This window comes from Mirounga leonina, unplaced genomic scaffold (genome assembly GCF_011800145.1).
Source record: "Mirounga leonina isolate KUSES-001 unplaced genomic scaffold, KU_Mleo_1.0 Mir_93, whole genome shotgun sequence".
Classification (NCBI taxonomy): Eukaryota; Metazoa; Chordata; class Mammalia; order Carnivora; family Phocidae; genus Mirounga; species Mirounga leonina.
This window is the reverse complement of record NW_023270854.1, coordinates 46,310,648-46,336,464: the sequence shown is the minus strand read 5'-3', so window position 1 is coordinate 46,336,464 and position 25,817 is coordinate 46,310,648. Positions and strand designations below refer to the sequence as shown.

At 41.4% G+C, this 25,817-nt stretch overlaps 1 protein-coding gene across 8 annotated transcripts in view; it reads right to left on the bottom strand.

Moving 5' to 3' along the window:
* The window catches only part of OSBPL1A (oxysterol binding protein like 1A), a 224,526-nt gene that overhangs the window by 1,234 nt on the left and 197,475 nt on the right, over positions 1-25,817 (bottom strand). For all 8 annotated transcript variants that reach the window (XM_034995759.1, XM_034995760.1, XM_034995761.1 and 5 more), the window contains 9 exons: positions 15,209-15,343; positions 14,114-14,211; positions 13,205-13,387; positions 8,736-8,843; positions 7,720-7,809; positions 7,355-7,481; positions 5,690-5,806; positions 4,951-5,074; positions 3,637-3,727 (listed from right to left, as the gene is read on the bottom strand). In XM_034995759.1, the coding sequence (XP_034851650.1) occupies positions 3,637-3,727; positions 4,951-5,074; positions 5,690-5,806; positions 7,355-7,481; positions 7,720-7,809; positions 8,736-8,843; positions 13,205-13,387; positions 14,114-14,211; positions 15,209-15,343 (1,073 nt within the window). The remainder of the gene's footprint in view (positions 1-3,636; positions 3,728-4,950; positions 5,075-5,689; positions 5,807-7,354; positions 7,482-7,719; positions 7,810-8,735; positions 8,844-13,204; positions 13,388-14,113; positions 14,212-15,208; positions 15,344-25,817) is intronic.

Genomic DNA, 25,817 nt, shown 5'->3' with positions numbered 1-25,817 from the left:
GGACAAGATTGATGGGGGAAACTGAAATCATAGGGTTCCTGCCACTTCACTAGCTCCTGTAGCAATTCACCTCACTCTTGAGTTAGGGATTTCCAAAGAGACTTTTCAAGAAGTCCTGCCATTTTTAGAGAGCACCTATGTAGAATAATATTCCAAAAGATGTAATGATACCACACAAAAGGTTTATGGATTTTTCCACAGCATCTGGCAGGAGTCCACAGCATCTGGCATGAGTACTCAGCAGGAGTAGGGGCATAAGAACCGATCTATTTGTCTAACTGTCCTCTAGCCTCATTCCTTATCTTCCACCAGAAGGCTTTTTTTTTTTTTTTGGTAAGGAATTAGGGTAAGGAAATGAACTTTTACAACATACCTACAGTAACATGGAAAGTACTGGATTCAGAGTTAATGCCCCCTAAACTCAAAGTGGGAGTGGAATGTCAGAGAAGTTAAATAACTTGCCCAAGCTAGTAACTGTTATCAAAACTTAGGTTTGATTTTAAAGACCATGATTTTTAAATCTACTATGCTACACCGAATCCACCGAAATTACTCCTAATCTTCCTGGGTCTCCATTTTCCTCATGCTAATAATATGGCTTCTTAGGTTGCACCTTGCTGTTAACATCCCGATCGATCTTTAATCCTGCAAAGAGCTGCTCTAATCATTTCCTTGCCCTTTAAAAACACCACCTAGTTCCCACAGTCCCAGCTTCCTTCAGGTAAGTGAAATGCAAAATTACTTGCTCAAAAGGTTCACAATTATTTTGCGTCACATTTTCTAAGTATGATTTTGCTTTCAGAGTAACATTTGTGAGAAAGTTTCACAGGTGTTTTCCATTCTTTCTAAAAAAAAAAAAATGTTAGAAGCAGCTTAACTATTCAAATGAGGTTAGACGTGTTTGGTAAGTCCCCAATGCTCCTATTATCCCTACAGCAGCACAAAAATGCCCTTAGAGAAAGAAAGGCAGATTCCTTGAAGGATCACATCGTAAATGCCCATTAGACCACATTTTCTAGAATATTAATATCTAAATTCTCTACTTAGCTTTTAGGACTTTTTCCTAATTAGAAAATTTAAGTCTACTTTAAATGATCAAGATACATCAGATCTGGTTAACCAGACTAGAAATACATTAAACCATTATTTGATCAAAGTCAGAAAATTCTGTCTAATAATATGAAGTATACAGTTACACTCCTTTCAGTCCCCAAGTCCAAGCAGTAAAAGCACTTTTGTTAGTTAGGCTTAGCAAAGTCAAGCGCTTCAGAAAAGCAGACACATCAAAATCAAGGTAATAAAAAATAATTTAAAAAATGAACCAAGCCTCAGGCCATGTGCCACGGTGTAAGCAAAGTTCTCTAAAGACCATGTCTAAAAAAATAAAGACCATGTCTGCAACCACAGCCTCTCTTCGAGGCTGCATGCCCTTGGAGAGAGTCCAAACACTGCACTAGAGGGGAGCACCTCAGAGTCAATGGTCTGATGTAGAGGACGAGAGTTTCCTTCAACTGCTAGTTCTCCTAATTTTGAACACTCATGTCTAGAACCCTCTGCTGCTATCATCCTACCCCTCCCATATATACCAAAAAGTCCAGTTGATTGGTCTTTCTAAATGCACACATTGGAGACAAGCACGGTAACAGGAAAGAGGAGGGTAAGATTTCCTTGCTACCACCTTTTATTCAGTATTTTTGGCTCTCCAGAGTCCGTGGGTCTGTATCAGTAAAACAGCAGTCTATCAAGTCTGAATTCTGCACGCTGCTCAGACTATCCGGGAGACACCCGGCCAACATTTCTGCCTCAACACATCCCCCGCCACCACTTCAAACCCTGTCCTCACTCAGTAGTGAGGATTCCTCTGGGGAAGTAGGTCAGGATTACAAGCGGCATTTTCACAGCAGGGACCACAGTTTCCAGCCTGAAAAATTCTGGAGCCTATACTCTTCCAGTGAATCCCATATTAGCAGGAATACCAGCTTTAAGTGTGGAGGAATTTGGGACAGAGTCTAGTAAGTCTCTGGGTTTGATTTCTCCGAAGGCTAGTTAGCGCTAACCAGCAGAAAATGTTCCTTAACAAACCGCCCTGCCTCACCTCAAGCTGAACACATCATCCATCCTGAGAAGAATCCAGTCAGTGAACATGCACTCTCCTTACAGCCACTAAAAAAGAGCTCAAAGCAGATTCTTTTGAGAAAGAGTCAGTGGGATCATTTCAAAACCACGGGTATTCACACAGGCACTACTGATGCTGGGAGCGCGCTGAGGAGGAAAGGCCTGAGGGGGCAGCTCCCGGGCGCAGCGCCTGGTCGGAGCTCCACGCTACCACCCCGCTGTCTGAAGCTCACTGCTCTCTCAATTACATAAGACTCTGACCGTAAAAACTCTTAGTGGACTTTGCACTTACTTTGTACACCTGAAAGTGTGACCAGAAAAATAAAGGAGTTAATAATTAGAAATACAATACAGAAGTGGGGTTTCTGCAAAAGAGACTAGAAATAATGATAAAATGAATCCAATCTTTTCAAAGGGATCGGAGGGGAGCGTGTAGCTTCGCCTGAAGGACTGACTGATGGAGGTCAGTAATGTATCTAGTCAGAGGTCTAGGGCTCACTGGTTGTGTGTCCTCGAGCAAGTCTCCAAAATGAAATACATCAGCATTTGTTTTCCTCTGAACAATGAAGGGATTTCTAGACCACTTTCAAACGGTATTCTGCACAGGTCTAGCGAGCCAGGGTCTGTGCAGGGTAGGAGAAGGTGAGGACCGGGCGTGTCCCATGTCCCGTCCCCCTCCCCCCCCTCCAATAATGGCAGCTCTGCCTCCATGAGTTCTGTATTTGCAGATTCTTTATGCATTCGCTGGAAAAAGATTTTTAACACTAACCAAGCCCCAGAATCACTGGATTAGATAAAATCTAAGGTCATTTCCTAGCTGTAATTATCTTTTCCTAAAATGCAAAAGGGCTACCAAATAATATCTGCTGAATGTTTGCAAAAATATGTCCATATTGCCTCTACAATGGGACAATGGTTTCTATTATGTGATATAAATTTAGAAAATGTTTTTATTCTATTCCTGTTAACAAGTGATTCTATTACTCAATAAAAAGTCACTATGCAACTCCTGACTCTTAAAAAAAACAAAATTTCCGAAACTAAGAAATTTTACAGCCCACTTTCTATTTCTGAATGGAATTCAAGATGTTACTTTATACAAATCGTATTTCTGTTGCATGTCAAATCCCTTGTGTTTGGAAGAGTAAAGGCACTGTCTAAATATCCTGGATACACATAGTAGCAAATGGCTCTGTGTATTTACTCACTTATACTATAAGCAAGTGGCTCTGAACCTATTTTCGTGCCAAAATCTGTCATTCTGGATTTTACTTTCCCTCTTATAACAAGAAAAGGACAGGACTTCGCCAGACATGGAAGGTAGACGGTTTGCTTAAACCACTTACCTGCATTAATCGTGTGGGAATATTTTAACCTTCATTTCCAAATAGCCCTTTTCCTTTGTCACACATGCAAGTCTTTCAGCTTGAATACCTGGAGGAAGTAGCTTTTCTCTCCAGTCCTGGGAAAGCTCTGCAGCCCAACGCCCGCCCCGCCCCGCAACCTGCGGGCCACACGCACCTCGTCTTCCAGTCCTCCTCCGACTTGGACCTGTTCTTGCGGGCTGCTCTTTGCTTTTCCTCCAGTCGTTTTTTTTCTTCACTAGCTTGATCTAAGGTACAAACATGAGTGGAAAACCAGTTATTCTACAAGTAGAGACTGCCAGGCACAGTAACGTTACAGAGAAGCATCACCCACATGCATTCACATGATCTCTCCGTTTTATTAGAAAACCAACATTACATTAAAATTTTAACACGTAGCCAAGGTAGTAAGAGGCAGAGCTGGCCCTCAAGACCCAGTCGTCTCCTTCTACAGTCTCACCCTTAACAACCTCTGTACTTACCAAAACGACCTTATTCTTTTTTTTTTTTTTTAAAGATTTTATTTATTTATTTGAGACAGAGAGAATGAGAGAGAGAGAAAGCACATGAGAGGGCGGAGGATCAGAGGGAGAAGCAGGCTCCCCGCCGAGCAGGGAGCCCGATGCGGGACTCGATCCAGGGACTCCAGGATCATGACCTGAGCCGAAGGCAGTCGCTTAACCAACTGAGCCACCCAGGTGCCCACGACCTGCTTATTCTTAAGGCCAAAAAAATTATGTTATAAAGCTTCAATGAAAAATTGGGTGGAAAAACTGAATAAATGCAGAATTTTTCTTAATCCTTGGTGAGACCTCACAGAGCTCCTTCACGTTCCAGTCATAAAAAATTCAGTTTTCCAAAATCCTGGTGCACTGTCTCACTGATCGTTCAAAAGGAGCACCAAGGTACTCAGATAGGGACTCTCCACCTCAGTGTCCCCACACCTCGCACCGCCTGATTCTTTGTGGGGCCGTCCCAGGCGCTGCAGGACCTCTGGCAGCATCCCGGCCTCTAGCCACTAGATGCCAGCAGCAGATCCCCAGACATGACACTCTCCAGACACGGCCACACATCCCCTGGAGGTAAAAACTGCTTCCCTTTTGAGAACCACTGAATTAGAAGAAATGTAACACCAGGTAAAAATGTTATAATTAACCAAGGCTACGCTCTTCTTTGAGACTCAAATTCTGAAATATACAGTGAACTAATTAGTATATAGTTTCAAGTTGATAATGATGCTAATTCTTTTCTCAAATTCCCCTCTGACATTTAAGATCTGTCTCTGTGAGGCCATATGTAGTATATTAAATTGTCAGGGAGGGTCACTGAAGTAATGAATCTAAACGAAGCTAATTACAAAAATCTCTGAGAGAGAGGACATATGCTTGTACCACAAGATGCAAACACTCACAAACCCCGCCCCCCCCCAAGTGAGGCTTCATTCACCGTCACCCCCTCGGACACTCGTTACCTATCTCTCCGTTCTCCATGGCTCTGATGTCAGGCCGCAACCTGCAATCTGTCTTAGGAATCACGCTCTCCATGCCTTTGTCTACTTCATTCAAAACCATTGCAAAGCTAGTAAAATTATACATCTGAAAGGCAGCAAAATGTCCAAATTAACATGTAGCAAGGCATAAGGCACCCTGAAAACCCCCGAGGACAGCAAGACTTGACCATGGCTTCCCTCCGTCTTGTGGGGACGAGGACCAGCCTTCTCAGACCAGTCTAATGTTTTCACCCACGTCTGCACCACCCATGAGTGCTGGTCTCAAAGAAATCTCAGAGCAGGCCACACAGATAACTATCCTCCGGCCCTATCAACTTGAAGTGGAACTAGAAGCAAAACCAACCTTCTTTTTACTTCATTAAAGTCAGTACTTGCTGGATCTGGGGGGCCCAAGACTCGAGTGTCTGCATCACCACGTTTGCTGAGAGCCAGTCTTACTCCAAGTTAGGACTGAAGAAGTCGCCCAGGCCCCCCGCCCCCACAGGCTCCCCGCCAGGCTCCAGACGGGACGGACGCACGGGACCGCAAGGGACACGGCAACCGGCACACACGAGCCGGCCGAGGCACAGCCCGGGGGCGTTTTGACGGCCAGCTGCGCTCCTCTGTGGCCGGCCCCACACGTGCCCCACACGTGCCGGGCACAGAGCGCCCTGGGGGCGGAGTCCGGGCAGCGAGGCCACGGCCACGGGGCCCACCTCACCTGGGCGGAATTTGGAGGCCGCGGGGCTATTCGCCACAGGAGAGCACTTCCAGGGATCACAGACACGCTCTCAGAGTCGGGCATTGGCATCTCGTCCGACTCCTCAGAACTGCTCATCTGGAAGAGCCAACACAGGGACACGACTTCAGTGCTGTAAAAACAGCCACGGCGTACGGCACGGCACGGCACGGCACGACACGACACGACACGGCACGGCACGGCACGAGCACGAGCACGCCCGCCGCCGGGGGCGGGGCAGCCCGACTCTCTCGTCTCGCCCCTGCCTCGCCCCTGCCTCGCCACGGCGGGCGGCCGAGCCCTAAGCGCCTGCTGGCAGGGGGCTGGGAGCCCCCGCGGCCGTGTGCGCTGCGCCCCTCAGTGCTGGCCGCGACCGAGGCCTTACGACGGTCATCACCGCTCCTCACTGCAGTGTCTGCATGTTTTTAAAGCTTTTGTTGTTTCTTTTTTTTTTTTTTTAAAGATTTTATTTATTTATTTGAAAGAGAGAATGAGATAGAGAGAGCATGAGAGGGAGGAGGGTCAGAGGGAGAAGCAGACTCCCTGCTGAGCAGGGAGCCCGATGCGGGACTCGATCCCGGGACTCCAGGATCATGACCTGAGCTGAAGGCAGTCGCTTAACCAACTGAGCCACCCAGGCGCCCGCTTTTGTTGTTTCTTAAAGACCAAATAACTCAGTGGAATACTTGCGGGCACATTATAAGAATAAGAAAAGGTTACATTCTTGGGACAGTTAACTACATGTATCAATGACAGAAAGCCAGCAGGGATCCTAAACGCAATCACTACAAAGTGGATTTATAAGGATGTCAGGCTCCCGAGGACACCCCATTTCCCCCGGCTGTCCCCCTCGTTTTACAAATGAAGGCGCTGAAGGTACCAGAGAGGAGGTGGGAAACCTAAGACTCCACCCGCTCCTCAGTGGCAGACAGGCTTCCTTCCCAGAGTTTGTGCTCGTTTAACCATGGCGCTGGCTCCTGGGGAGTAACCAGCCCTCAGGTATCTCCTGTCCCGACAGGCGCCCTCTCCTTCGCCCCCAGCTCCCCCGCACGGGGCAGAGGGACGGCAGCGTGCTCAGCACGAGCCTCCCTGGGGCCTGCGGCAGGGGCTGTGCACCTCGCGTGTGCGGAGTGAACGGTCTCGTGGAGGGGTCACCAGGACCCCCTCAACTGCGCGGGTCTTCACTCCTGTGGTTTAGACACGAGAGCGCGCAACAGAACTGCCAACAGGCATGAAAATGCAGGAAACAATCTGGGAGGCAATTTTAAACATTCAACCGATCTCAACTTCTAAGGCACGTAAACACAAAGGAAGAGAACGTTTGTCCACGCTGAACTCCCAACCTCCCAAAGCCATGTGACTCCAATCACCGCCTCACGCACAACTGCACACAGCCACGGACTCCGTGGAAGGCAACGGCAAACAGTCGCCACCAGGGCCTGTTCTCTGTTGTTAAAAAGATTCAAGGATGCATTTCAACTATATCTCAATTAAATAAAGATGATGCAGGAAGAAAAAATTACGTGCATTAGCAACAAGCCAAAAAAATAAAGTCAAACTATGACCCAGTAACAGGCGCCTCTAAAAGGATTAGTACAAATTTAAGAGCCCAGTGATTCCTTCGATACCACCGTACAGGATGTTCACCTGTTTGCTGTTTTTCTTCTCTTCAGTATTTTTCTTATCATTTTTTTTGTAGGCATCAAAAGTAGCCGGGTCAACACTGTACAAACATTCGGTCCATTTCCCATAGAGGGCACAGAGCTTCTTTTTGCTGTCAAGAGAAATTGATATTCAGCCAACAATTAAGCCAGTGTTCTGCTGTAATTGAATCTTACTATGAAGATGCTTATGAATCAGATTCTTTAGAGAAACCTATTTCCTTGTAGAAGAAAAAATTTTCAACTCATTGAAATGCTTGTTTCCTAGGTTATGGCAGATTTTAAGACTGACATTTTATTTCGTGGAGGACACCTATACTGACTACTCAACATTTAAAATGGAAACTTTACCTTTTATCTTGAATGTAGCCTTCAACTTTGTGTAATTCCTTACCAAAAAGGCCGCATGGCTTAAAATTCAACACACATTTGTCCCCAGTCCTGTGAAAAAGATATTAAGCTCAGATGACCATTCACCATGGAAGCAGCAGTAGAGAATAATGAGGAAGGTGACCTTTCTAGAGCAGCTCTGGACTGATTTTTTAACACATGCCAGGCTCCACACAGAGGTTATCATGGCTGATCCTCAATTAGTACTGGACTCACCATCAAGAAAAGGTAAGCAACACTCATAAAGAACAAGAGACCTGAAGGTAAGCAAGGCTCATGTTGCTATGGAATCAATGTTGGTGTCTCCCCAGATTCATATGCTGAAGGCCTAACTCTCAGTGTGATGGTATCTGGAGGTAATTCAGTCACAAGGGTGGCGGAGTCCTCATAAATGAGACTACTGCCCTTCTAAAGAGACACAAGACATGAGCTCTGTGTCCACCATGTGAGGAGATGAGGAGACTGCCGCTGCAAACGAGGGAGAGAGCCTCCACCAGACATCAAGGCTGCCAGAACCCTGACCCCGGACTTCTTAGCCTCCAGAACTAGGAAAAATAAATTTCTACTGTTTAAGCTGCCCAATCAGTCGTGGTCTGTTAGAGCAGCCCAAGACGAATAAGACACCTGACTAAGGGCACAAAGTAGGATTTGAACCCAGCTCTTTTTAACTTTCATGTTCTTCCCACCTCAGCCCCCTCTGTGAATAATACAAACTAAGCACTATAAACAAAACGAGCTGAGGATGAAACTATAATTCCATCTGTGAAAACTCAGAATTCACCCAGTCTTCCCTAATCAGAAACTTTAATGAACTCCATTCATTACATGGATGAGCTTCTATTTACCCAAGAGTCCCACTGCCTGGTTCTTAAATTATCATAGGGCTCTACTAAGGCTTTAAAAAGAAAAAAAATGAAGTCCACTGGAATGGGTTGATGACAGTTGAAGGGATAGATAAGAACCCTAACGCATCTTACTTGTGGTTTGTGATTTCCACATTGCCATACTGCTCAATCCAGAGTTTACCCACAATGATATTATGTACACAGCACGTAGGATTTGTCCATGTGTATGCTTCACTGTGTCTAAAAAAAAAACAAAAACCAAAAACCCAGAAAAATAAATGAGAAGCATTATTTTGTTTTAAAAGTGCATTTGTCTCAAATGCCATTACTGAGGATAACAAACCAGAAGGCTGGACATAACTAAGCTCTAAGACTTCAAGACCTCTATTGATGCTAACTCATAATAAAATAGGTTATTGTCTGATTGCTCTTGCTGTTTCTTAAAAGGATACAGAAACTTAAGAGAAAAATCTACACTTTCACCAAATTCCAAATAAACTATGTATACACCAGTCTGTCTGGTTTCATTGTATTTTGCAGATACTGCGTGTTTTTACAAACTGAAGGTCTGTGGCAGCCCTGCATCGGGCAAGTCTACTGGAGCCATTTTTCCCAACAGCATTTGCTCATTTCGTGTCTCTGGGCCTCATTTTGGTAAATCTTGCAGGATATCAAAGTTTTTCATTATTACTGTATTTGTTATTGTGATCTGTGATCAGTGATTAGGACTCACTGAAAGCTCAGATATTTTTTTGAATTAGTATTTTTGTATTCTTTGGGTAAATACCCAGTAGTGCAATTACTGGATCATACAGTAGTTCTATTTTTAATTTTTTGAGGAACCTCCAGCTTTTGGTGATTTTTAATACTACAGCTATAAACATCTGTGGACAAGTTTTTGTGACAATGTAAATTTTCATTCCTCTAGATAAATACCTAGGTGGGGACTGCTGAGTTATATGGTAAACCTACAGCTGACTTTGTAAGAAACTGCCATACTGCTCTCCAGAGTGACTCTACTATTTTATATTCCCACCAACAATATTTCTAGTTATGGTGCATCCTTGTCAGCCGTTGGTATTAGCAGTTTTAAAAATTGTTTTGATTTGAGCCATTCTAGTAGATGTGTAGTGGTATCTCACTGTGATTATAATTCTGCATTTCTCTAACGACTAATGCTACTGAGATCTTGTTGTTTATTAGCCATCTCTATGTATCTTTTGGTGAAGTATCTGTGTCATTTGCCCAATTTCTTATCGAATTGTTCCGTTTTCTTATTGCTGAATTTTGAGAATTCTTTATGTATTCTGGATATAAGTCCTTTGTTGGATATATGATTTACAAATAATGTTTACCCACCTATAGCTTCTTTCTTCATTCTTTGAAGTGTCTTTCACAGAGCAAAAGTTTTTCATTTTGATTAAATCTAATTTATCAATTTTGTCTTTTCTGGACTGTGCTTTGGTATGTATCTGTAAGATGCCACTGCCTAATCCAAAGCCAGAAAGATTTTCTATGTTTTCTTTCAAAAGCTTTACACAGTTGTATATTTGATTTTAGTCTGATCTATTTTGAGTTCATTTTTGTGTAAGGTGTGAAAGAGAAATTGAGGTTCATTTTTAAAATGTGCATGTCCAATTTTTCCCATACCATTTGTAGGAAGGACTATCTTTCACTGAATTGTGTTTGCACCTTTGTCACAAATCAACTGACCATACTTCTGTAGATCAATTTCTGGACTCTCTTTCTCTATTACAATGATGTATATGTCTATCCTTTTGCCATTACTACACTGTCTTGATCTCTTGATTTTTAGAGTTAAGTCTTAAAATTGGGCAGTAGGAGTCCATCAATTCTGTTCTTCCTTTTCAAAACTATTTTGACTGTTCTATTTCATTTGCCTTTCCATGTAAATGTTAGAATCAACTTTCCTATATTAAAAATCATCCTGGAACTTTTTATCTGGATTGTGTTCAAATATAGATCACTTTAGATCAATTAGGGGAGAACTGACATCAACTATTTATTAAGGCTTCCAAATATACTGAAACACAGTATGTCTTCCATTACTCAACTGTTCTTTATTTTCACCAGTATTGTGTGGTGTTCAGCGAACAGATCCTGTACATACTTTCATCTTCATTCTGCTACTAAGCCTATCCCAGTTTTTGTATTTGTTACTGTAATTTTCAGTATTAAAGTTTCCAAAAATACTTCAATTTCTTTGCTAGAATGTCTTTATTCATTTTAAGAGTGTTCATCTTTATGGAGCATCTCATGGAGCACAGTTATAAGAGCTGCTTTAAAGTCTTTGATTAGGGAGAGATATGGACATTTGTATCAATCTGTGATTCTTTACTCTTCAGAGTCCTTGGATAGTTGCTATATGTCTTCTGGCCAGTTGTAATCCATAGGAAAGATAGACTACAGGGTGCTCACTCCATTTTAACTAGAACAGGAACCACCTTTGAATTTAAATCTAATTTTTTTCTTTTAAAAAATTAATTCAATTTACTTAAATGAAAAACAACAACAGTTCACTCATTTCTTCCATCTCCTCCCTCCTACCCTCTGGTAACCACCAATTTGTTTTCTGTGTCTATGAGCTTGTTTTGTTTTTTACTTTTTATTATTTACTTTCTTATTTCCACATGTAAGAGAGGTCATATGGTATTTGTCTTTTTCTGACTTATTTCACTTAGCATAATGTCCCTCAAAGTCCATCCATGTTGTGGCAAATAGAAAGATATCATTTGTTTTTATGGCTGAATAATATTCCATTGTATATATACACATTTTCTTTATTCATCCATGGATGGACACTTAGGCTGTTTCCATATATTGTAAATAATGCTGCAATGAACATGGGGTGTATGTGTCTATTCAAGTTAGTGTTTCCATTTTCTTTGGGTAAATATCCAGAAGTAGAATTACAGGATCACATGGTAGTTCTATTTTTAATTCCCTGAGGAACCTCCACAGACTGTTTTCCACAGGGGCTGCACCAGTTTGCATCCCCACCAACAGTGCCACGAGTGTTCCCTTTTCTCCTCACCAATACTTGTTATTTCTAGTCTTTTTCATAAGTCATTCTCATAAGTGTGAGGTGAGATGTCATCGTGGTTTTGATTTGCATTTCCTGAGGATTAGTGATGCTGAGCACTTTTTCATGTACTTGTTGGCAAACTGTATGTCTTCTTTGGAAAAATGTCTATTCAGATCCTCTGCCCATTTTTAAATTGGATTGTTAGCTTTTTTGCCATTGAGTTGTAGGAGTTCTTTATATATTTTGGATGTTAACCCCTTATCAGATACAGATTTGCAAAAACTTTCTCCCATTCTGTAGGTAGCTTTTTCATTTTGTTGATGGTTTCCTTTGCTGTGCAGAAGCTTTCTAGTTTGATGCAGTCCCACATTTTTTTTCCCTTTTTCCTCCCACGCTGTTTTGCTTTATCTTTTGGTGTTAGATTTGAAAAATCCTCACAAAGACTTATGTCAAGGACCTCATCACCTATATTTTCTTCTAGGAAATTTACAGTCCTATATTCAAATCTTTAATCCATTTTGAGTTAACTTGTGTGTGGTTTAAGACAGTGGTCCAGTTTCATTCTTGCAGCTAGCTGCCCAGCACCATTTGTTGAAGAGACTGTCCTTTCCTCATTTTTTCATAAATTGGCCACATAGGCATGGGTCTATTTCTGGGCTCTCTGTTCTGCTCCATCCATCTCATCATGTGTCTGTTTTTTATGCCAATACTATACTGTTTTCATTACCATAGCTTTGTAGTATAGTTTGAAATCAAGAAGTGTGACGCCTCCAGCTTTTTTCTTCTTTAACAAGATTGCTTTGGCTTTTCAGTATCTTTTGTGGTTCCATACAAATTTTAAAATTCTTTGCTCTGTTTCTGTGAAAAACATCATTGGAATTTTGATAGGAATTACACTGAAACTACAGATTGCTTTGGATAGTATGGGTAAACTAACAGTATTAACTCTTACAATCCACGAGTATGGAATTAAAAAAACAATCCCAATTTATAACTGCATCAAAAAGACTAAAATACCTAGGAATAAATTTAGCCAAGGAAGTGAAAGGCCTGTATGCTGAAAACTACAAGACATTAGTGAAAGAAATTGAAGACATAAATAAATGGAAAGATATTCCATGCTAATCTTTTTTTTCCTATTGCAAAAGAGGAGAACTTTCAAATTTACCTAATGTCTAAGATGGGCCACATAACTATTATTTCAGTATTTCTCAAAGTGAATGCATTTTGAAAGATGTTAAAGAAAACATTTCCTTGATGTACAGAAAGCGGTTCTTAAGAACTATCATGGAGTAACTGACTCCATTCTATCTTAAAATAGATCCAAACACTACAGTCAAACATCAAGTTCAATTTTTCATACATACCTAAATTGATAAACAAGGGCTATTGCAGTGTTTCTCAATTCTTTTACAGAAAGGTAGATAATTTACACCGTATAAAAGCTGTTTCTTTTTCTCCAGCTTTTGAACAACACTGTTAGGTCTGTGTGCAAGTTTATATACTTATGAGTAGGCATACATGAAAAGAGTTTAATGGCTTGATATCAACTCACTCAAGGAGCTCCAAAGTGATGGTTCCTTTGGGTTCTGCTTCCACACTCTTGCCCCAGAACTTGAGTTTGGGGTAGATTGAGCCATGAAAGATGAAATCATTGTTTAATCCTTCAGCATGAAATGCACTAATGGGTGGGTGATGGCTGACCTGCTCGGAGATGAGTCTGAAACCAAGGTCATCTCTTAAGATTTAAAAAAAAAAAAAAAAAAAAAAAAAAAAAAGGCATTATAATTAACTCTTACCATACCATGTGTACATTACTGTCATTTCAGTCAAAAGGCGATGTTAAAGTATTAAACTGGTTCTAGCTACTTGAACAGATCAAAGAACAGGCACGTGACTTTGGGCAACCTGAATGAATTGACAACATCAGCCATGCAAATTTAAAACTTATTCCGCTGATATTAAGATAGAGGAATCCAATGTGTCCCTGCCCTTTCAAACATCTACAATACAAATGGTATCAAAACTTGTGCAGAGATGAAAAGGAAGATTCAGAAAAACTACAGCCAAATGAATTCCTTAATTGTGGGTAAAGAAGCAGGCTACAATAGGCACACAGAATTGTACCTGTAGATGCATTCATTGCCTTTATACCAACATTATACATTTATGTTAGTATATATTAAATGGGTATTAAAAAAAACTCCAATCATATCTTATGATCTACAGAAGGAGAAAAGAATTACTAATCCCGCATGATCAGAAATATTGAAATCCTTGTAATTATTTTTCATAATGGTGCATTACATGTACATTTCCACATTTTTGACACAGTCTCTACAACAGAACAAACATCAAAACTCTTAACTTGCTCCAGTAATGCAAAATGTTGGTAAGTTCCCTCTTCATCTGAAAAGCTATATAAATCATACAAAACCCATCTCAGAAAGTGAAAGATCTTTACCGAACTAATTCATAGGTCTCTCCGAGAAGCGGGTTGAAAGGCTTTCCAGTGCGTTCCCACTGAGAAGCTACGGCAGACACGGCAAATGCAGCTACACACTGTGGGACAGAGCATTAGAAGTTCAAAAGAGCCTAGCTTGCTCCCCATTCTTTGAGGACTGGAAATTTTGCGAAGACAGTCATTTACAAAATTATTTTGAGGAGTTTAATTACTTTGGATTTTTAATACAGCTCTAGCAACTTAATACGCCAGTGTGGGCATTCAAAATGAAAACGACTGAGTCTCTTACTCCAGTCATTCCGAGCCATATGGTTTTTATAACACCCTAAGAGTGCTACAGATTCTCTCAAGAACTTTAAAAAAAACTCTTAAACCCCAAATTACTTTTAATTCTCTTAAAATTTCCAAAAAGTACAACATTTTTAGGATAGGGAAAAAGAGACATAAGTGAACACTGGTATCAAGTCCCATAAGGTTGGGAAAAGCCGACTGATATAAATGAAAGAACAGAAAGATTCTATTATGAATGCCATGGCTTTGTCTGAAGGAGAACAATATGTCTACTTTGCTCCGCCTGTAACTAACCCATCCATACACACCATGGAAGCATCTTCTACCCAAAACAAAATTAAGAAGTACAATTGCTTGTTGTCTTTTGTTTAAACCTGTAACAATGTGTACACTTCTTACATACATAAGCATAAATATACGTATTTATGTGTGCATGTGTGTGTTCGTTCCTTCTTGGGAACAGCCTAAGAAAATCTGAAAGAAGAAAAGTTGAGCTGTTTCCCCCAAGAACATACTACTTTTCTAAAATGGAGACTCAGAAACAGCTCAGTAACATCCAGATTTGGTTATGGACCACCTTCTGCTTGTCTTGCAATTGTCACTGGTCTTTCCACCGTGGTGGCACTCTGGCTAGAGGATGGCAGGGGGAGGGAACACAGAGGATACTCCACACACTCTCATTTTAATAACATTTCCCAAACTCACATTGCATTTAACACAAATTCTGTGTATGTGTTTTTGGAGGTGGAGATGGCAGAGAAGTCTCTAAGACTCATGCCCTTTCTGTGCTAGTTTGACACATACCTGCATTCTTTCCACAGAATCAGAGAATGAACTGGCCTTGTGGATGAGGTATGTGTGCTCCATATATTCAGTGAGTCGCTGCAGGAAGCTCAAAGGCTCATTAAATATAACTGGCATGGTGATCTTGGACAGTTCCTATTTCACAAGAAAATGGAAATGTTGATGTCCCATAGACGCGGCAAACTTACCTGCTGCCATATTTACTTAACATGTTCTTGGGAAGGAAGTAATAGAAAACAACAGTCCGTGAAATTTAATTAGTATCAGTTCAATTTCACAAATCTTTCCAGAGCACCTAACAATATGGAGTACATTGTTCTAGGCATGGAAGGAAACACAAAGACTACCCAAACATTCTCCCTGACTTCGAGGAGCCCACAATCTGGTGAGCATTAGATGATGAGTATTAATAAATATGCCTCAGACAGAATTAGGAAATGGGATAGAAAGGTGATGCAGGCACAAAAAACAAAAATCTTCACAGTGAGCTAATGATCAGTGATATACCATTTTTGTGCTAATTTTCCAAAAGAAATCTCAGACTGTTTTTGAACAACACTGAGGTTTCCTGACCACTCAAATCGACTATACTTTGGGGACTCGGTATTAGAAGACTATAATGCATTTTATAGAACAGGTTTTAAATTCTGTCTGCTAGAATGACACAATCACAACAGACTTCCAAACACAATGTAATAATTGGTCGGGGGGGTGGAGGGTGGTCTCTGACTTGAATTTTCAACTCTGTTTACCCTACCCTGCCAGCAAACAATGGCATCATTAAGTCTTTAAAAAATTCACTAGGTAAGAAATTTATCTTGGTATTCTCTAGAATATTCTGATGATCTTCCCAACCTTCCACCTACCATTATTTACCTTTCCTTTGGAAATCAGGTCTTTAATAAAGTCTGCTGACTAAACCTACATGGGTCAGGTGAACATTCCCAAGGCTTGAATGCCACCTGTCTTACCTCTGACTTTTCCCCCCTCAACATCCATTCTTATTGATCTGTACAATTAAAAATAATGTAACCTTCACAAAAATACAACTGGAGTGCATTAAAAAAAATTAAGCTCATTCATGACCATAAAATATTGCAGAATACACAGCCATGTAGCAGCTCAACCTAATTAAAAGAAATAGTAGGTTTATTGCTGTCTCAATGGAGAGACCAGGGAGAATAGGAATCTAGAAAGGGATAAAGAAAAGAAGGCTGCACTATGTATCTTTGAGATCTCATTAACTTCAGAAATTCACTGTTGGGTCCCAGGTCAGAAAACTTGGACTACCAAAGTTTATCTTATTGTGATGTCTCAGGCTCTCTTCCTTCTCCTAAAAAATACCTTCCCTAGTTATTTTCTTTAATAAAACAAGACAAAACCAAACACTAATAGAGGAATACGTAACTCTACATATAAAATTTAACAATAAGGAAGTAAAAACGTGAAAATGCTCCTTCCCCCAGAGACAAAGCAGCATCAACAGTGGGGCTGTACTGCTTTGTACTTACAGAGGAATACAATAAAAGTAGGGGGCTTCAATATTTAAACAATGGATAGACCATCCAGATAGACAAGGAAACAATGGACGTAAATGATACGTTAAACCCAAGAGATATATACAGAACCTTCATTCCACTGAACAGTAGGCAAAATACACATTCTTTTCAAATGCATATGGAACATTCTCCAGGACAGATTATACATTCAGCACAAGTAAGTCTCAATAAATTTAAGAAGATTCAAATGATATCAAGGAACTTTTCTTTTTTTTTTTTTTTAAAGATTTTATTTATTTGAGAGAGAGAGAATGAGAGACAGAGAGCATAAGGAGGAAGGTCAGAGGGAGAAGCAGACTCCCTGCTGAGCAGGGAGCCCAATGCGGGACTCGATCCCGGGACTCCAGGATCATGACCTGAGCCGAAGGCAGTCGCTTAACCAACTGAGCCACCCAGGCGCCCTATCAAGGAACTTTTCTAATCAAAAGAGTATGATATTAGAAATGAACTATAAGAGGGACACCCAGAGGGCTCAGTGGGTTAAGCATCTGCCTCCGGCTCAGGTCATGATCCTGGGGTCCTGGGATCGAGCCCCACATGGGGCTCCCTGCTCGGCAGAGAGCCTGCTTCTCCCTCTGCCTGCCGCTCCCCCTGCTTGTGCTCTCTGACAAATAAATAAAATGTTAAAAGAAAAATTAACTACAATAAAAAAATGGAAAAATTTACAAATATGTGAGATTTAAAACACACTATAGAACAACAAATGGGTCAAAGAAGAATTCAAAAGGAAAATCAATAAACATCTTGAGACAAATGAAAATGGAAATCCAACATGCCAAAACTCATGGGATACAGCAGAAGCAATTCTAAGAGAGAAGTTCACAGCAATAAATGCCTACATTAAGAAACAAGAAAGATCGCACATAAAAAGCCTGACCTTATACTTCAACGAACTAGAAAAAGAACTAAGCCGAAAGTTAGTGGAAGAAAGGACATGACAAAGATCAGAGGGAAATAAATGAAATAGAGACTAAAAAGACAATAGAAAAGATCAATGAAACTAAGAGCTGGTTCTTTCAAAAAGTAGACAAACCTTTAACTAGACTCACCAAGACAAAAAGAGAGAAGACTCAAAAATTGTAAATGGAGAGACATTACAACTGATACCATAAAAATAGAGAGGATCATACAGGCAAAATGGGTGAAAGAGAGTGGGAGACAGAAGCTTCCAGTTATGGAATGAATAAGTCATGGGGGTAAAAGGTACAACAAAGGCAATATATCAATATAATAGCACTGTTTGGTGAGAGATCACAGCTACACTTGTAGTGAGCATAGCATAATATATAGACTAGTTGGATCACTATGTTGTACACCTAAAACCAATGTTAACGTTAGGTATCAACTACAGTTCAATTAAAAAAAAAATACATGGAGGGGTGCCTGGGCGGCTCAGTCGGTTAAACATCTAACTCTTGATTTCAGCTCAGGTCATGATCTCAGGGTCGAGAGATTGAGCCTCACACTGGGCTCCACGCTTAGTGTGGAGTCTGCTTGACATTCTCTCTCTCCCTCTCCCTCTGCTCCTCCCCCTGCTCGTGCTCTTTCTAAAATAAATAAATCTGTAGGGAAAAAAAGGAAAAAAGAGCCTCATAAAAAACTACTATGAGCAATTACATGCCAACACAAATGAGAAAACCTAGAAGAAATCAATAAATTCCTAGAAATATATATCCTATGAAGACTGAATCATGAAGAAAGAGAAAATCTGAACAAATTATCAGTAAGGACACTGAAGCAGTAACCAAAAGCCAGCCAACAAACAAAAATCCAGGACCACATGACTTCACTGGTAAATTCTGCCAGACTGTACTTCTCAAACTCTTTAAAAAAAAAAAAATAGAGGGAACATTTCCAAACACATTTTATGAAGTCAGCATTATTCTGATACCAAAACCAGACAAGGACACCACAGAAAAGAAAATCATAGACCGGTATCTCTGATGAGCACAGATACAAAATACCTCAACAAAATATTAGCAAACCAAGTGCAAAAGTACATTAAAAGGATCATACAGCATGATCATGTGGGATTTATTCCTGGGATGCAGGATGCTTCAACACCATAAATCAATGTGATACACCACATTAACAAAATGAATAATATCATATGATCATCTCAATAGATGCAAAAAATGCATGTGACAAAATTCCACATCCTTTCATGATAAAAACTCTCAACAAAGTGGGTAGAGAGGGAACATAACTCAGCAAAATAAAGGCCATATATGTCAAGCCCACAGCTAGCATCTTGCTTCCTGATTTCAAACAAGATTATAAAGCCAAAGTAACTGACACAGTATGGTAGGGGCATAAAACTGGACACACAGGTAAATAGAATACAACAAAGAGCCCAGAAATTAATCCACACCTATATGGCCAAATGATTTTTGACAAAGGAGCCAAGAATATACAATGGGGGATTTCCTCAATAAATGGTGCTACGAAAACTGGACAGTCATGCAAAAGAATGACACTAGATCACTATCTTATACCATTCACAATAGTCAACTCAAAATGGATTAAAGACTTTAACATAAGAACTGAAACCATAAAACTCCTAGATGAAAACACAAGGGGTAAGCTCCTTGTCATAGGTCTTATGATGATTTTTTTTTTAATCTGACACCAAAAGCAAAACTAACAAAAGCAAAAACAAACAACTGGAACTATATCAAACTGAAAGCTTCTGCACAGCAAAGAAAATCAACATCATAAAATGGCAACCTACAGAATGGGAGAAAATATTTACAAATCCTGTATCTGATAAGAGGTTACTATCTTCTTCTCTCTCTCTCTCTCTCTATAAACTCTTCCAACTCAATAGAAAAAAAAGATTAAAAAATGGGCCGTGGAACTGAATAGACACTTTTCCAAAGATCACATTCAAATAGCCAATAGATACATGAAAGGTGCCCAACATGACTAATCATCAGGGAAATGCAAATCAAAACTATAATGAGATACCACGTCACACCTGTTTTACGTCTATAAAAGAGAGGAATGGCTGGCAATGATGTGGAGAAAAGGCACCCTTATGCACCACTGGTGGGAATGTAAAGTGGTACGGACATTATGAAAAGCACAGTGGAGGTTCCCCAAGAACTTAAAAATAGAACTGCCATATGACCCAGGCATTCCACTTCTTAATATTTACCCAAAGAAATGAAAACCCTAACTTGAAAAGACATCTGCACTCCCATGCTCATTAGAGCAGTATTTATAATAGCCAATAAGGAAACAACCTAAGTGTCCATCAAAAGATAAATGGGGGCGCCTGGGTGGCTCAGTTGGTTAAGCGACTGCCTTCGGCTCAGGTCATGATCCTGGAGTCCCGGGATCGAGTCCCGCATCGGGCTCCCTGCTCGGCAGGGAGTCTGCTTCTCCCTCTGACCCTCCTCCCTCTCATGCTCTCTGTATCTCATTCTCTCTGTCTCAAATAAATAAATAAAATCTTTAAAAAAAAAAAAAAAGATAAATGGATCAAGAAAATGTGATTAGTGTGGTCAAGAAAATCACACTCACACACACACACAGGAATATTATTTGGCCTTACAAAAGAAGACAATCTTGCCATTTGTGACAACAAGGATGAACCTAGAGGGCATTATGCTAAGTGAAATAAGCCAGACATAAAGACAAATACTCCACAGTATCACTGATATGTGGGAAAAAAACAACAAAAACAAAAGAAAAATACAATAAAGGGCAAACTCATAGAAACACAGTAGGGAGGTGGTTGCCAGGGGCTGTGGGTAGGCAATATAGGGAGAGATTGGTAAAACAGTACAATCTTTTAGTTATAAGATGAGTAAGAGCTGAAGATCTAATGTATAACATGGCAACTATAGTTGATAACACTGTTTTGCATAAATGAAATTTGCTAAGAGTAGTATTTAAATGTTCTCACAGAGAAAAAGTACTGAGGTGACTGATGTGTTAATTAACTCAAGGGGACCCTTTCACAGTGTATACCATATCCAATCACCGTGATGAATACTTTAAATATACTTTAAAATACTTTAAATATCTTATAATTTTGTCAGGTATACTCAAAGAAAATCTCTTCTACACAACTTGCAGTACAGAATATGCATTAGAAATTAAATTTTTTCAAAATACCTTTGAAATTTCATTTAGCATCTACTAGGTGCCAGGCACTGTTTTAGGCACTGGGTTAAATGACCTGGCAGGGTCAACCCTGACCTGGAATGCCCTGCTCTCTTCCCTTAACTCTTGTACATCTTACCCATATGTCAAGGCCCAGCCCAAGTCTCTCCTCTTCAACCATTCTAGGGCTCATTGATTTCTCGCTTCTTCCAACTCCTGGAGGACCAGAACCTAGATCTCACAATTTAGCCCTTGATCATGTATGAGACTGCCCGCTGTTATGTCAGCTCATCTTGCTAACTCTACAGTAATACAGTTCCCAGGGGAAGGGAGAGTATCTTAGACTCCACCACACTGCAGGTGCCCCTACCCGACATGCTCCTCTGCAGTCCCTGTGCCCACTGACTTTATGCCTATTCAGGCATTTATCACAATGCACTAGACTTTCCTGACTCTTTCACTGGAACACAAGGCTCCTTGAAGTCAAACCCTCTTTTTTAATGATGTAAAACAGTTCACATGGCAAAATGTGGGAAAAGGTAGGTTACAAAGCAACATGTTCAAAAATAGGTTCTATAGATCTAGAAACAAATGCCAGAAGGTCACAGCACCAACAAATTAACAGTTGCTGCCTTGAAGAGTGGATAGTAGAGGTGATCTTAATTATCTTCTTTACGCTTTTCTGTATTCTCTAAGCTTCCTAAAATGAACACGTTTTGCTCTTTTAATCAGGAGTAAAACAGGAGATTTAGTTTAAAGTCTAATACTTTCAGCCTGGCAAAAGGAAGCTAACAAGCTTGCCCCGCAGAAACTGGACCACCTTACAACCCACACACTGACATGCTAATCATAAAATGTACAAGAGAGAAACGAAGTGGCAGAAGGGAAAAAGAAGAGCAACCAAATCTGCTCGGGTTAGTCCAGTCCTAAGTTCCAGGGACACTAAAGTGGTTCGAAGAGTGAGTTCTGAACAGAAAGCAGCATGGTCGCTGCCGGGGACTGGGGGCGGGGAACGGAGAGCTCCTGGTGACACTGGGTATGAAGTGTCACTTCTGCACAATGAAAAGGTTGGGTGGATGGTGGGGACTGCTGTACAACAAAGTGAATGCGTGAACTCCACTGAACTGCACGCTTAGAAATGGTTAAGATGGTACATTTTATGAATGGGCTCTGAGATGAAAGGCCCCTTGTCAACTCATGCTTGTGTCACCACGAGTAAGTCCCTCACCTCTCCCCAAATGGGGATTTCATTGTGTACCTCACAGGGCTTGTAAAGGTTAATTCATATATGACACTCAGAACAGTAGCAGGCATACAGTAAGTGAGCAATGTTAGCTATTATCATTAAGAACACATGCGAGAGCACCAGGTCCTCCAAGACGCGGAGAGGCAAGGGGGCCTCGAAAATTAGGATACTTTGCCCTGTCACCTGGGAGGCTGAGCTGTAGAAAAGCTACTCAGAAGGCAGCCTGTCTTCCAAGTTCTTTTTTTTTTTTCTTTAAGATTTTATTTATTTTAGAAAGAAAGAGCGCATGTGAGCAGGGGGAAGGGCAGGAGAGGGAGAGAATCTTAAGCAGACTCCATGCCCAGAGCGGAACCCGACACAGGGCTCAATCTCACAAACCCGAGGATCATGACCTGAGCCAAAAATCAAGAGTTGGAGGCTTAGCCGACTGAGCTGCCCAGGCGCTTCCTGCTTCTGAGTTCTGGCTTTCAAGGGTGAGGGAGTAAAGGAGAGGACACTTCCTGGAGCCCCAGCCAGGACGGATGGCTGCCATCCCATGGGAGGGCTCTCTGCTGCCTGGCTGCTCCATCCAGTCACCAAGACGACAGGGGCTCACCAGGGGGACGACTCAAGCCCTACCCTTTGACTAGTATATGACCCACACCATGCTGTTCTTGTTCTCTACATTTCACTTTATCATGTACAACAGTAGGGTGAAACTTCCATTACAGGAATGAAGAACTTTACCGCTAAGCTTGTTTCTGGATTCCCCCCCTCCCCCCCAAACAGCACTAGAAGGACAAAATACTCCCTGAGGCAGTAGATGTGCTAGGGGTGACAGCATTTTTGCCTGTGCCTAGTTACAGCAGATGAGAGAGTCTTGGCCAAGGGACTTAATCTTTCATCTCGAAAGCAACGCTAGGTGCAGTGCATCTCTTCACATATATCTTCCCAGGGAAAATATCCAGGCAAGGATGGGATGATCAAGGGTCTACTGGCCACTGGCTGCTCAGCACCAGCTGGCTGGACTTTACAGGAGTGAGTCAGTGAAAGAGGGTGTGCTGTAAACTGGAGAGCAAAGCACAAAGGACATGGTTTATCATCAATTCAATGGGCAGATTATTTTTAATCATTTGAAAAGCCCCTAAAATTCCTAAATAAGCTTCTTTAAATCCAATGTTGTAATCCAGAATAATTTAAACACCTTCCTACCTCTTTTAGTAACTCAGAATGTATGCATTCAAGGAACTATAAAGGCACACATCTGGGCCAACTAACAGAGAAGGAGTACGAAGGAAAGAAAAAGATCCAGATCCCAGAGAACATATACACATAAATCCAGTCCGAGATAACACCCTCACCCTCTCAGAAGAGTATAAAAAGCTATTTTAAAAGAGTATAAAAAGCAATGGACTTACAACTTTATTGCTTCTATTAGTTGAATTATTTTAAAGTAACCTTACAATAATTTTAATTGTTAAAATCTACAGTTCCCTAGGTATGTAATGAAAAACCCAAGTGACACAAACTATATTTTGTTCTGTCTTGGAAATGTATAGTGACACCATTTTTACTTCCAATATAATACAGTCTGGTATTGGACTCTCTAGATATTGAATACAACTAATTAGTACTGTGTAGATTTCAGTAACAGAAAAAGAAACAATGCACATTATGAGGGTCAAGTTTCAGGAAGAAACATTAGCTGGACTACTTTTATCACTGGGAGCATCAGTCAGCTGGAAAAATTAAGTATTTATGCCAGGCAGTTCCACCCTGTGACTCAGCTAAAAACAAAGTTTAAATTTATCCATGCAAATTAATAGCAACCAATGATGAAACTGAAGAAACTCTTAATTGCAATTTCTCATCCACTGACAAACTGAGAATTAAAAAAGAGAGAAAGAAGGCTGCTTCATCACTTGAGCACTACATAAACAACCTGAAGGCAAGGCCAAGTTTGATCCCAACTAAAATGGAAAAATATTTTATATATGTAAAGTCTAACACTGTAACACCCAAATGTGCAAATATTTAAGACCTGGGTTACCCAGAGAAACTTAACTTAGGTCTTAGGCTAAATCTGTCTGCTCATTTGCCCAAGCAGCCAGCTTGCAGGCAGAGCCCTCACCCAGGAGTGTTACCCAAGCACTAAGTGGGTTTCTAGACTCTTCAGTGATGGTCAAGTGCTAGCGGCAGTCCTGGCTCTGTTCCTTGGATGTGCGTTCTGCAAGATGAAGCTGGTACTGGATCCTTCCTCCACAACCGCCACCCCCCACCCCCGCCACCCAACCCCTGCACACCTCCCATAGCTACACCAAGGGTGTAAAAATTCATCCTTCTTACATCTAAGGGCTTTGGTGGGTCAAAGGTCTTTTTCACATCTTCTGCTGCTCAGTCCCCTCGTTCCATAAGATGTCTACCATCTACCAGTTTATCTTGCATGAGAGGTTCTTGCTGTCTGAATACCACTGATTATGCCCAAAGCAGTCACACGAAGAACTCACAAGACAGCCCTCGTGGGACCATCTGGATGAGCAGTTTGAAAAAAGCCTGCTGCCCTCATGCCTTTCACTGTTGGTTACAGCACTGTTCCTCAGCTCTCACAGACCAGCGCAAGGGGAACACAACAGGGGAACAAGTAGAAGGTAACCCAGCCAGAAATGAAGGAACTATGGAGCAGGAGAGGGGTGTGTGTTTGTGTATGAACTGAACCACACTTTGCACACCTTGGTGCAAACCAATGGTAAAAACAAAGAAAAAGACAAGAAAAGCATGAGGAAAAAGGTAAACAGATATTCCTTTCCCATTCTTCCTGTCTAGTAGCTGAGTCTTTTCAGACTTGGCTGGACAACTACTAGACAGGAGTGTGGAGGGATGACAGACGCACTGGCTGAAGCCGGGACTGGATCTCAGTCTTCAGGCTGTATTCACTCGAGGTGCAGTCACAAAGACTGTCTAGGAGCCACGCGGGCGGGGCTGCTTTAAGGGGGCCAGTTTCTAGACGCTCAGCCTCCACAGGCACTCTTACCTAATAACTGGCAGGCCCAAGCAGACACCTGCACTGGATGTCATGCTGTTTCTCTTTTCCCACTTCCCCTTTCCAACTACCCTTCTGCGATGAGGGGTGGAGGTGGGGAGTGGGCTGTGTGTGTGTGGGGGGGGGGGGGGAACAACTCACACCATACTGAATCATAGTATAGTATTCTTGCTTTGAAATGTAAAACTCTGCAGGGCGCCAAATGAAGGGAGGGTTAGAAGTACAGTACTGGAATCAGTGAAGCCTCTTTTAACTGAGGCCCCATTCACTAATCTGAAGGAGGGCTCCAGGACTTTCTCTGTTTCGGTTAAGGCAAAGACCTGACATTAGAAATCGGGACTTCTAGCCACTTCTCCCATATTGGGGTATTCTGACTTCAGATCACTGCAAAGTGAGGTGGTAAAGATGCTAGGTTTTGTTTACTACTTTGCTGTTTCTGTTCCCCGTCTCTCAAGGCAGTGTTTATAAGGTAGCAGCTGTGGCAAAGCTCCACATTTTATCTAGGTCTGTACTGATCTTATCAGAATTCAAGAATGGGACAAGTACCACAGTGACATATACTAACATGTTTATCTGACCCCCAAAGTAACATCACACTCTTGACCGCTGCCGTGAGGCGTGTCTGACTATGGTCTGGCTCTGTGGTTGTGTGGCCGGTACCCTGCATCAAATGAA